Consider the following 12,128-nt stretch of genomic DNA (forward strand, 5'->3'; position numbering starts at 1 on the left):
GTTTTAAATAACAAGGTTCAAAACACTCTTGAGCTGTGGCACTGATACTAGACCCAAAGAAACATGGCACTTGACTCAATTACAAATCTACGACTTAAACAAAATTAAAGAAGAGGGAATGCTAACAGATTTGTAGAGTAAACTACTAATTGTAATTGGATTCAAAAGTTAATCAGAACCATCTTTGTTTTTCAAAGGGCAGGTGGAATTCTGCCACAAGCCAAGAACTCCCCCCTCTGCCATAAATGATATGTCCATAATCAAGTATAAATCATGGTGACTCAACACCAAAATGCACAAACCTCTTGCTCATAAAAATTGAATGGCGCTTCAGAGCACTGGAGGAAACCACACTTGTAACTGACATCATTAGGCAAAAATATACACTACATTGTACAAACTGAGCTACACAAGTGGCATGAAAGCTCATGAAAAAGTTGCATGATGAATTTTCCATGAATGTTCAACCTTTTTCTGCACAATTAAAAGAAATGAAATTAGTTATCACCTACCTAGACCTAATATAACAAGTCTTCCATTTGCATATTTTTTTGTTTTTGTTAAAAGTACAATAATTTTGTTAGTGCCCTGAACCCCATTTAATATAATATCTATAAATTAGTGAATAACAGCTCAAAACTTACTACCATCCTGGAAGGTCTGAGTGTATTTCACCCACATTAATTGTTTAGTAACATAAAGAGACTCAAATTACAAAAATAGGTGGAAGACCTCATTGAAAAAGAAAAATTAAACCCACATCTATGATAAACTACACTAAAAAAATTAAAACACTCTAGTAAAAGATGAATATTCATATTCAAGATATTGCATTGCAATGTTTCAGATAATATATCTCTCAAGAAATCTAAAGTCGTCACAACATGAGACCATTAATAATCAGACAGCTGGTAAAGAAGACACTTTCATGTTTCTCTTTCAGTGAATACATACCATTTCTGAACAACACAAGCTTGAGCACTAAATCAAAACGTGCTTGAAAGTACTGTACAGTGGTGAACATCCCTAAGTAATCATAAAATCATAACAAAAACATAATGCTGAAATATTGCAATTTGATTATCAGCATAATTTCTTTAAACATAAACATTGTAAATTACAATATTGAGCTCTACTGCTTGAGGTACAGTATTATTCAAAATAAATATAAATACTAAATTTAAATAACTTGCTCTTTATAAACAGCACCTAAACAAAATTTAAATAAAATTCACAATATACATTATATGAAATTAGCCTGATAATTCACTTTTCCTGATGACCAGTATTATCATCTTATTCCATGTCTACATCAAGAAGTCCGTTTTTCTTCTAAACTTTTGTTGTGATAACTCACAAAATTATATGAGTTGAAGCATCCATGATCAATTATTCACAGGGGCATTCCAATATCCAATATTGTTTAAACACTGACAGAAGGAGGCAAATCCTTGGACACTGTAACAAAATTCTTATTTTTATAAGTGAAATGAAGTTCAGCTACTTTTCAAAACTTGCCATACTTCTGGTATAGTGGGTCTATAGTCCAATCTTAGAACACTGTCACTGAGGCACTTGTTGATGAAAAATGAAATACCAATATGGATTTGAAGACTTACCCCTCTGCAAAAAAAAATTGCTAAAAAAATAAAATAAACGGTCTCTTGGAATAGTCAAGCTTTTACCAAGGTATTCACTACTTTAGATGGTCCTCATTCAAAATTTGTATTAAACATATTCAGGTCATCAAAAGTAGTACCACCTGACTGGTCAAGGATTTGAAGCATGTCTGTCAGTTCAGGTTGAGTGCCTGGAGCACTGCCACTGGAATGACCTGAACTTGCTCCTGGATGCCCAGAACTGATTGATGGCCCAGCATTTGCTCCTTCTGTTCCCAAGCTGTACTGCCACATGCCTATTTAGAAAAAAGAATATTGTCACTAAGAAATTTTTCAGTCAACCTTTAATTCCTTACAGTTTAAAAATTTGTAACATACTAACATAGTACACTGTACTCCATCATACTGTAAAGCTTATTTAGAGAAAAGACTATTGTCACTAACCTAGAACATTTTTCATTCACCCTCTAATCAATTACACTAAAAATTTGTACTATCATGCACAATAGTTCATTCCCTCCGCTGATCCAGGGAGTGAACACGAATCTGTGACTATGAAACCCCGAAGCAGTTGAACAAAACTAATTAAGCACCCAACAGATGTAACAAGTTTGTATTTAGTAGAAAGAGAGAAGCAGTGAAAAAATATTAATAATAGGACAGAGATAAAGGCAAAAAAAATTATGAGAGAGAGAGAGAGAGAGAGAGAGAGAGAGAGAGAGATAGAGAGAGAGAGAGAGAGAGAGAGAGAGAGAGAGAGAGAGAGAGAGTCAGAGTTTCTGGGTAAGTGGTAGCCAAATAGACATAACTAGTGAATATTTTTTCCATTATGTATTGTTTGACGGTTTTGTTGCCAGCATGAGGTTCCAGCAACAAAAATGTGCTGTGAATTGAATAGTCTTTACCTGTCCAATGTTATTATTCTTAATGTAGAGTAGAATGCCAGTCATGAAAACTAGTAATCCACAAACAATGTTATGGTGTGGACACTTTTAAATATGTAAACCTTAACACAGCTATAAGACCTTCTTTTTCTTTGCATGAGAAGGTTGCACAGCAGTTGACACTAAGGCGGAATATTGAAAGGAAATCCAAAAAAAGTAGAAGAAAATAGACCCTGATTAAAATTAGTTGAGCTAAAAGCTGCAGCCTAAGATTGGTCACATACTATGCAACCTAAACTCACCAATACAAAGTAGCAGATAGTGGTGCCTCTAATCCTCATAAGATGGAACTAGTCAAGGAATAGAAGAGGAAGGACCACTGCTGTTGACTTTCCTACAATAGCTTAACTGCTGGTAATTGCTTTTAAAATATGTCAATCAAAATTGTCAGCAATAATTAACTCGTTTACACATCGGCATTAGCAATAACTACATCGGCACTCCAAAAACTACTTTGCTCCTTGAAACACACCAATCTGAGTTAAGTTATTTTCTACTACAATGCATCGTGAAAACAATGATGATTAAGACAGACATTGAGTAAAATTAATAATATCTGGTATTTGTATTTGCCCTGGTGGTAAAATGAATCCAATAAGATGAGGCTTGTTCCCTATGGTGTTAATCTTGAAAAGAACTCAAAAGGTTCTCTCTCCTCTCTCTCTCTCTCTCTCTCTCTCTCTCTCTCGTCTCTCTCTCTCTCTCTCTCTCTCTCCTATTATTAATATTTTTTCTTTACTTCTCTCTTCCTATGTTTCTACTACATACAAACTTGTTACATTGGTGAAAATATCTTAATAATTCATATTGTGTTAATATTTCAATAAAAATTACATATACGTAGCTTGTATTGATCTTGTGGACAGTCGTGTCTGTTGATAGGATAGGATAATCTATAGGAAATGCTACTTTATGAATACTGACTTCCTATGCACTTTTATTCTCATATTTATTTTGCATACTTTCTTAACCGCACATTTTATACTCAAACCCAGTATATCTTCAACAACAAAAACTTTATGCTCACCCCTGTAATTAACAAAATTGGTTTTAGAGGACTTACTCTATGCTCAAGAAAAAATACTTGCTTCCCACTCCTACTTCCTTGCCCCTGATGGTGTGACATCTGCTATGTGCTTAATTACAGTGCATTTACTTTTCTAAGATCTCTCTGGTGGGGCCAGGTAGAAAAGGGAGAGTTGTCATATCTACAGGTTTGTAAGTCCCATTAAATGCTTCCCAAAGATATAGTCCTCTTAAGAGGATTCGCTTTAGACCTTGGGAGTCGAGGGAAAGGATTTGCTTCTTCCCTGTTAACTTTTTAAAAATTTTATTTTATTTTCATTCCCTATTCTATTTAGCTATTCCTTCTTTCTCTTTCTATAATTATAGATACGCTGAATGGCCTGTTGGCTCCGGTGTTTGGACTTGAGACATAAATTTATAAGTCAATCAGTCTATTATGCCCTTAGAAAAGAAAACCACTCATTCCTTCTTTGCATTAAAATTTTTGTTTTTATCAAAAATCATCAAAAGTCAGTCACAGGACTCACTTTCTCTTTTCTTTTTTGAAACACTGAAGATTCCACAATATTTCCCGCATCTCTTGCTTCCTTATTAAGTCTATGAATAGTCATTTCTGACACTTAAGTCGCTTCAGATGTTCTCTGGATAGCCTTCGAAACATCAGTAACAGGACCTTCATAATGGTTTTATAAAATGAAGTATTTCAGGAAATTATTGACTATTCCTTGGCCTTAGGTGGGGGTGAAGATGTTTACGGGAGTCACTTGGGCTGGGCTGTTCATACTTATCACAGTGGGTGATCGAGAGCGAGTATCCTTTAATGATATTGACCATGACCTTTTAAATCCTCTTAAAAGTCATAGGTCCCCTAAACTCAGATCTGGCATTGCCGGCGAAAAAAATATGCCATATCTTCATTTTCACTGATGAAACTGAGCTTTTAACGAAGAATATACGAAATAAGATATATCCAAAATATCTGATGCAAACAAAGAAACCACATTTCAAGAAATGAAAATATACGAAATAAGATATATCCAAAATATCTGATGCAAACAAAGAACCACATTTCAAGAAATGAAAACTATTTCAATAAAACTCCATGAAGTTAATATGATTACCATAACATGAAAATTGACAACGTATGATGTCTGTACAAGCCGCACCACAGCGATCTTAGAAAAGTAAACGCACTACAGTTACTTGTTCAACTGCTTCGGGGTTTCAAAGTCGCGGATTCATGTTCACACTCTGGATCAGCGAAGGGAACGAACTATTGCAGTCTGTTACTACCATAACAGACTGCAGCATCACATTGTAAGTTGACAACTATGCCTATATTCAATGAATAGATTACCATTGGCATGAAAAAGAAAACAATGACCTTTGAAGGAAATATAACATCTCCAAGATTACTTACCAGGTGTTGCTGAAGCTGCTGAGGTATATGGTGGGAGGGAACGGCTGGCAGAACTGAGGGGTGTGTGTACGATGGTGTAGAAGGCGAGCGTGACGGACTCATTATACTTGCAGGGTAAGTATAGCCATCAGTGCCCTGAAAAATTATAAAATAGATTAAACAATTTAAGCCAAAGACCAAGCACTAGGATCTATAAGGTCATTCAGGACTAATAGAACTGAGAGCAAAATACAAGTGTAACTGGAGGAAAACCTTGCAATATGAAATTATTGTTACAAGAGGGTTGAGGAACAGAAGATAGTAGAAAGAGAATATTAATGGAGGTATAGTAAAAGGAATGAAAGGGGGGGTCGCAGCTAGGGGCTGAAGGGACGCTGCAAAGAAGCTTAAGTCATGCCTACAGTGCACCGCAGGTGGTGCACTGACAGCACTACCCCCCCTTACGAGGCCTAAAAGATTGTATAAAATCCCATGCTGTCCAAATGCGTTGTAAAGCAAAAATGATATTGTAATGATACAATTAAGTTTGTTCATACTTACCTGGCAGATATATATATAGCTGTATTTTCTGAAGTCCGACAGAATTTTAAAAACTTACGACACACGCAGTAGGGAGTCAGGTGGTTAGTACCCATTCCCGCCGCTGGGCGGAGGCGGGTATCAGGAATCATTCCCATTTTTCCTATTCATAATTTTTATTTCCACTGTCTCCTGAGGGGAGGTGGGTGGGTACTTGATTATATATATCTGCCAGGTAAGTATGAACAAACTTAATGTATCATTACAATATCATTTTGTTCATGAAACTTACCTGTCAGATATATATATAGCTGAATCCCACCTTTGGTGGTGGGAGTAGACAGAATAGAAGATTTTAGGAAACATATATATGCAGATAATTGATATCTTGATTCCTTACCTGTTAGCATAGCTGACTTCGTGGTTACTGCCGCGTTAATTCTGCTTGTCTACTAGAGTTTGCCAGCGAGGTAGAGACCTATATAGCTGGTGCACTCCAGATGATCTGTCACACAGTGGCGAGACCTACGTACGTGACTAGACCACTATTGGACCATACCATGAGGGCTAAGAAGTAAAATAAAATATATATATAAAAATATATATCACCACCTGACCCACCTAGCCAAAGTTAAGGTGTGTTAACTAAGGCTTAAGAGTTAAGAAGTCACCGTTGTCGGCGACTCAACTACTAAATTAAGAGCTCTTCCTAACCATTTTCTACAGGATAGGATGAGTGGTACTTCTTGCCCCCAAGATTGGTGTCTGCAGACACGTATGGCCCTAGCGAGCAGCAGATCTCATATGCCATCTTCACATCTCGCAGGGAGTGTGAATTGAACACAGAGTTGCTTCGCTAAAACAGGTACTCAGGATGTTGCTGAGTGCCATGCTCTGTTGAAATGCTTCCGAGGCCGCGCCCTCACCTCGTGAGCATTCAAATCCAAAGATTTCAAATCTTTGTGCAAACACAAAGAAGGAGCTTTTTTGAAAGACCTCCTTAACAATAAAGCCAGGGTGTTCTTCGATATGGGCAAGTCTGGTCTTTTCGAACACTGCAGATTGTCCGTACGACTTCGACTTTCTTGAGTTTTATGTAGATAAAACTTGAGAGACCTGACAGGGCCAGGACTCTCTCTGGCTCCTGCCACTAACTTGTGCCATCCTTGCTTCCAAGCTCCTGGCCCCAAGGACAAAACGGGTTTCCATTCTTAGGCCATAACGAAAAGCTTAGAGAGCACACCGCCTTGTGTTCTCTAAAGCCAAAACTTGTGACGATGGCTTAAAAAATCTCACTAACCCTCTTTGTCGTATCTAGGGGTGGTTAGAAAAATGCCTTCCTGATCACATGCAAGAAGTTAACAGGTAGGAGATGTTTCGAATGCTTTGACATCAAGAACTTCAGGACTATGTCTAAGTTTCCATATTGAAAGCTTCGATCTGGACATGCACAGTCAGTCCGTCTGTACTAACGTCAGGTGGGGACCGACCAGTTGACCAGTCAGACGAATCAAGGACAGCAAGGCTGTACCCTGAAGACCATAAGGCACTATTCTTCGCTGAAGGATGAGTGTTTGGACTGCCTGGGCGATTCAAGCTAAGCAAACCTTGGGGGGTGTATCAACGCAACCCAACGTCGTTAGCGAATCAACTCCTGAGCCACTCCTGACTCGAGCTTCTGGTGCCAGGAGAAAGGAGCGAGGAGCAAAAAGGCGATTCAGTCCCGAAGGACGAATGCCTGACAGTCCAACCTGGTCTCATGTTAAACGATCATCGGGGGTGTATAAACGCAACCGACTTCGTCAACAAGAAACTCAGGGCTACTATATGTCTCCTGATCTCGACAGCAGTGTCTGACTCCGAGAAAACAGGTGAGACAAAAAGTTAGATGGTGAGCGAGTTTCGAGATTTCACAGAACTCAAAGATCGTGAAGGGCTTTGTGTTTGACAAACGCAAATCTCTGAGCCCAAAGGCCGTCAACAACATATTTGCGTATTCCTTTAATAGTTGTGACTGCCAGCTTATCCCATTCTTCAGACGAAAAGGAAGACGGTAATCTTATTCCTGTCAACATCTCGATAGTCTGAAACTAGTCAGACTCAGAGCGGAGAGGTTATAGGTACCTTTCGAGTTAGAGTAGACCGACTCTCTCGGAAAAGGGTCCTTGGAAAGTGAACTAGGAAGTATGTGACCTCTGTGAATCAGGATCTGAAGGCCAACATGGGTCGATCAGCGTCATTGTCGCTCCCTGTGACGTCATAAATCCTCTTATTACATTTCCTAAGCGATTGAAAAAGGGGAAAAAAGACTAAACATCCATCCCCGTTCAATATCATAGGATGGCGTTTAATGGTACCGATCCCGGATCGAGAATAAGGGAGCAGAGAAGAAGAAGCCTCTTCGTCCTCAACATATCGAAGAGAAGAATGAAAGGGCGTCCCTAAAGTCTCCACAACTCTCAACTTACTTCTAAAGAAATATTCCACTCGGAAGTCAATAGTTGCTGCCGTCGATCGAGACGATTCGTACGGACTTTTGCAATCCTGTAACGAAACCTCTAGAGGATCGTTACATTCTACGCCTGTGTTATAATAGGCTCTTTCTCGTAAACTCGAACAGGGACCGAGAGAAGATACTTCTTAAGATATGAGAGAGCTGTGGAATATCAGAGTTGATTCGGACCACTGGTTCCCAAAAACTGTTTCGAGGACTGGAGGGACTACCGAATCGCTTTACTTCTTTCAGATTAAGATCCAGGAACATTTGCAAACCCTATCCAGATATCCGGCACCTTCTTTCTATCACCTCAGGTGATAGACGCACTGAGAGATGTTCAGAATCATTCCTAGATCTTGAATAATATTTCAGTTTCCGGTCGGAAAAAACTGTGATCTTAATTGCAGTCTATTCGGGGAAACAAAACTTCTTCAGGAAGGAAATGGTCCCCCAGCAAGCACCATCCTCCCTCCCCGAGTATGCTTACTTCCCTAATAAGGCTGCGCTTTGCCTAAGCAGGAGAGCATATAAAAGTGCAATGTTGCGGAGGTAGACTCGTAGTTCTATTACCGTGCTGGTAACGAGCACCGAAAGGATTAAGAGATAACTCTGTTGAACATAGTAAGGCAAAACGAATGCAACGTTTATTCTTCCATTCACGTAAGAAATCCCTTCAATCTTAGGCTAAAGTCCGTGATTGTAGGACAGAGATACAGTAGTCAGTCAATCCCGCAGGAGAGACGTAAACGCCAGCACAGAGATACGGTTAGTCAGCCAATCCCGCAAGAGAGAGAGACGTAACCTACCTCTCATGACAGCGCACGATCTGTTACTGGTGGCTCAGTTGGACTGGAGGACAGAGACAGCGTGACAGCAGCAGCCAGCAGCTTACGAATGTCGTCTCTTAACTTTATGTCTGGGTTGCCAGCTACCCTATTCTACGAAGAAATAGGTCCGTTATTTTTTGAGCAGATAGACTCTCAAGCTGGTATATTTAGGCGAAACAGAAAACGCTAAATATAGATGCGTTTGTGTCGTCCAGAACACTACCATACAACGGTAAAAGATAAATCGGAAACTCCTGGAAGGCTGCAGGGAGTAACGATTAAATGTCCTTAAAATAGACAATAGACCTCTCGGTTGCCATTCGAAGAGGTAACTACAGCAAGCGTATATGACTTGAACCAACCAGAAATAAAATAACGCAAAGCAAAATGATATTGTTATGATACAATAAAGTTTGTTTCATGAACAAAACTTAAGAGAATCGAAGCAGTCAGCTCAAGCTCTTATGTTATTGGACATAAGCGTTCATTGACGTAGTCTACAAGTCTATTTCTTGTACGAGGTCTGCGAATGACGAATGAGAGCTCTTCCGAATCTTGTCAATAAGAGCTTATTCGCTTACGCAATATCAAGTTAATGAGATGTTTGTCAATGAGAACTAATCCATTTACGGGAGACAAAGAGATATTTTGTCAATGAGGGGATACCCACACTTACTTGACAAAACGATAGTATATGTCAATGGGGGAAAGTCACTGAATTGACAAAACGTAATCCAGGAAGTCGAGCATTTTATTTTTACCGCATTCCCGTCTCAAACGAGGAAGGGGCAAGAATCCGGTTAAGAGACTAGGCTTACGGCAGGGTGAACGACGATGTTCAATTCGGCAGCGTAGTCCCGACTAGAAACTAACAAAACCTATCATCTGAAAAACCCTTTCAGATGGGCTAAAAAGCTTGCAAAATTATCCTGGGAAGAGGAAGAAATTCTCCAACCAGCTTCCTCTCCCGTATCACAACTAAAGCCTGCTAAAGCTTAAAATTTATTGGCAGTATGGCAAAAGAAGTCCTATCTTGCGCTTTCCTGAAGAGCGTCCTTTTGATGAGTACCTTTGCAAGAATCCTACTGAACATTGCCGAGAGTCCTGACGTGCAGGACATCGAGCCTTTACCTAACCCCGTAACTGTAGTAGTAGTAGTAGTTATGGGTCGAGGCAATGCCTTTGCAACGGCGCCTCTTAGTCTTGGGTATTTTTTGTTTTTGTTTGTTTATTTGTTTAGCTCTTTCCTTTTTTTCTCTCACTGCCTTATCGCAAAGTCTTGACTGCGGTAGAGAAAACGAGATCTTCCCTAGAGCTTTCCTTAACTCCATCCACCTTTGCGAAAAGCAATAAAATATTGACAGAGATCTCTTGAATTCACGAAACCCGAGGTCTTGCTGGGTTTCGAAGACGAAGTTGTCTGTTCACTTTAAGCTTCCTCCGAAGCACTGCTTACTTCACATTCTTTGCATGTGAGGTATAAGGTATCACCGAGGTAGAGGTAAAAATTCTTGAGGCCCAAATCGTAAACAAGAGCTTGAAGAGTTCAATAGAAACGTTCAGCCAGACGACACACCTGGCTTGTCATGGCGCTGGCGCGTCGCGGGTTGGCGGCTGTCCACTGGCGAGCAGTGAGCACGCTCGGCGTCCACTGGCGCGCGCGGAGTGCGCTCGGCGGTCCTTGGACTGGCGCGCGCGGGATTGTGGCTCGGCGTCCACTGGTGCGCGCTTGGCGTGCACTGCGGCGCGCCTGGCGTCCATCCGAAACGTCCCGTCCAAGCCGAGCGTCAAAAGAAGCGTGCAGAAAAGCGTCACGCTCCTGACAGGCGTCAAAACAAGCGAGATACATCTCGGAGAGAAATCCGACTGCACGAAACAGTCTCAGGAGAAGGGTCGATCGTGCGAGAATACGAGGGGCGACTGGCGAGGGAACGCCTTCTTATTCTCACAGTAACAAAACTCGGACGTCCGCTCTCAAAAGCGCTTACGCGTCCTGCTACTAAGACTTCCATTTCATATTTCTCGGTGGAAAGACGTACACGTGATCAGGCGACGTTCGCCTTCTTACTTCTCACTGGAACGCATAACGAGAGAGAGAGAGAGGACGTGAAGCGTCCTCCTCTACAAAGCTTCTATTTAGAGGGCGCGAGTCCTTCCGAAAGCTCCAACCCCTGCGCGGGGAGGACGCTTCGGAGGACGAGAAGCAATCCTTCAGGATTCGTGCACGTGCACGCACTTAGGCAGTCTGGGGATTTTCATCAGAAAACTGCGAAGGCCACGCCAGATCGGTGGGGGTTCCTCGTAACCCTCCTTCGGCTTTCGACATGCTCTCTCCCGGGCGTCCTGGGTAGTCAAGCAGGTCCCGGCCTAGAGCCTAGAGGCGGAAATAAGGGCCGATCTGACGCACCCTCCACTACACAAGGGGCACTGTCCCACTGCACTTAGCCACTTCGCTATTGCTCTCTAAAGCAAGCACTTTCGATTCTAAGATACGAATCGAAAGAGTATTAGAGAAAGTGCAATAACCTCTACAGACACTGTTTAGGGCCCGAAGGCAACATTACAGGGTTATGAGAAACAATAACAGAAGTAGCACTCTTCACAACAATGAAGGAGAGCGATCACCTCTCGCAGACAAATTCATAACCCGTAGGCCATACTACAGGGTTAGGCAAAAAAAAAAGTCTACAGGAAGGTTAGCAGGTTCACTACCCTGACTTTGTTTACTGATTAATTGCGTACATACGAATCATAACGTCTTCCTTACGGAATAGACAGTCTCCCACAACTCCTCACATGACAAATCTCAACCAAGAAGCAAGACTCATTACCCTCGTGCATACCAAGTGCGGATCTACCGAAGCTTTCGGTAGCCACACCCTATCTTTGCAGACACACCCTCTGAAACTAGCCTAACTAGATTCAGATATCTTATGCAAAAATGAATCAAATTCAAATCAATTTAAGATAGCGTATGTCTAGCCACAAATCCAGTAAATAAATTAAAAGACAATAGGATACTTAGCGGCAATGAAGTTTCCAAAATCTAAGCGGAGGTCTGGAAACAGGTGTTTCCAGCACCGGCGACAGAAAAATTATGAATAGAAAATGGGAATGATTCCTGATACCCGCCTCCCAGCGGCGGGAATGGGTACTAACCACCTGACTCCCACTGCGTGTGTCGTAAGTTTTTTAAAATTCTGTCGGACTTCAGAAAATAGCATCTATATATTTCTGCCAGGTAAGTTTCATGAACAAAGTTGAGATTTTTCACCT

General features: G+C 40.9%; 1 protein-coding gene across 1 annotated transcript in view; it reads right to left on the reverse strand.

Moving 5' to 3' along the window:
• Nucleotides 1-919: 919 nt before the first annotated feature.
• LOC135206206 (aryl hydrocarbon receptor nuclear translocator homolog) overlaps nucleotides 920-12,128 on the reverse strand; it is a 180,697-nt gene continuing 169,488 nt past the window's right edge. The window contains 3 exon segments of the mRNA XM_064237544.1: nucleotides 920-1,915; nucleotides 5,010-5,073; nucleotides 5,076-5,144. Of these exon segments, the coding sequence (XP_064093614.1) occupies nucleotides 1,713-1,915; nucleotides 5,010-5,073; nucleotides 5,076-5,144 (336 nt within the window). The 3' untranslated portion in view covers nucleotides 920-1,712.

Source organism: Macrobrachium nipponense, chromosome 29, assembly GCF_015104395.2.
Source record: "Macrobrachium nipponense isolate FS-2020 chromosome 29, ASM1510439v2, whole genome shotgun sequence".
Classification (NCBI taxonomy): Eukaryota; Metazoa; Arthropoda; class Malacostraca; order Decapoda; family Palaemonidae; genus Macrobrachium; species Macrobrachium nipponense.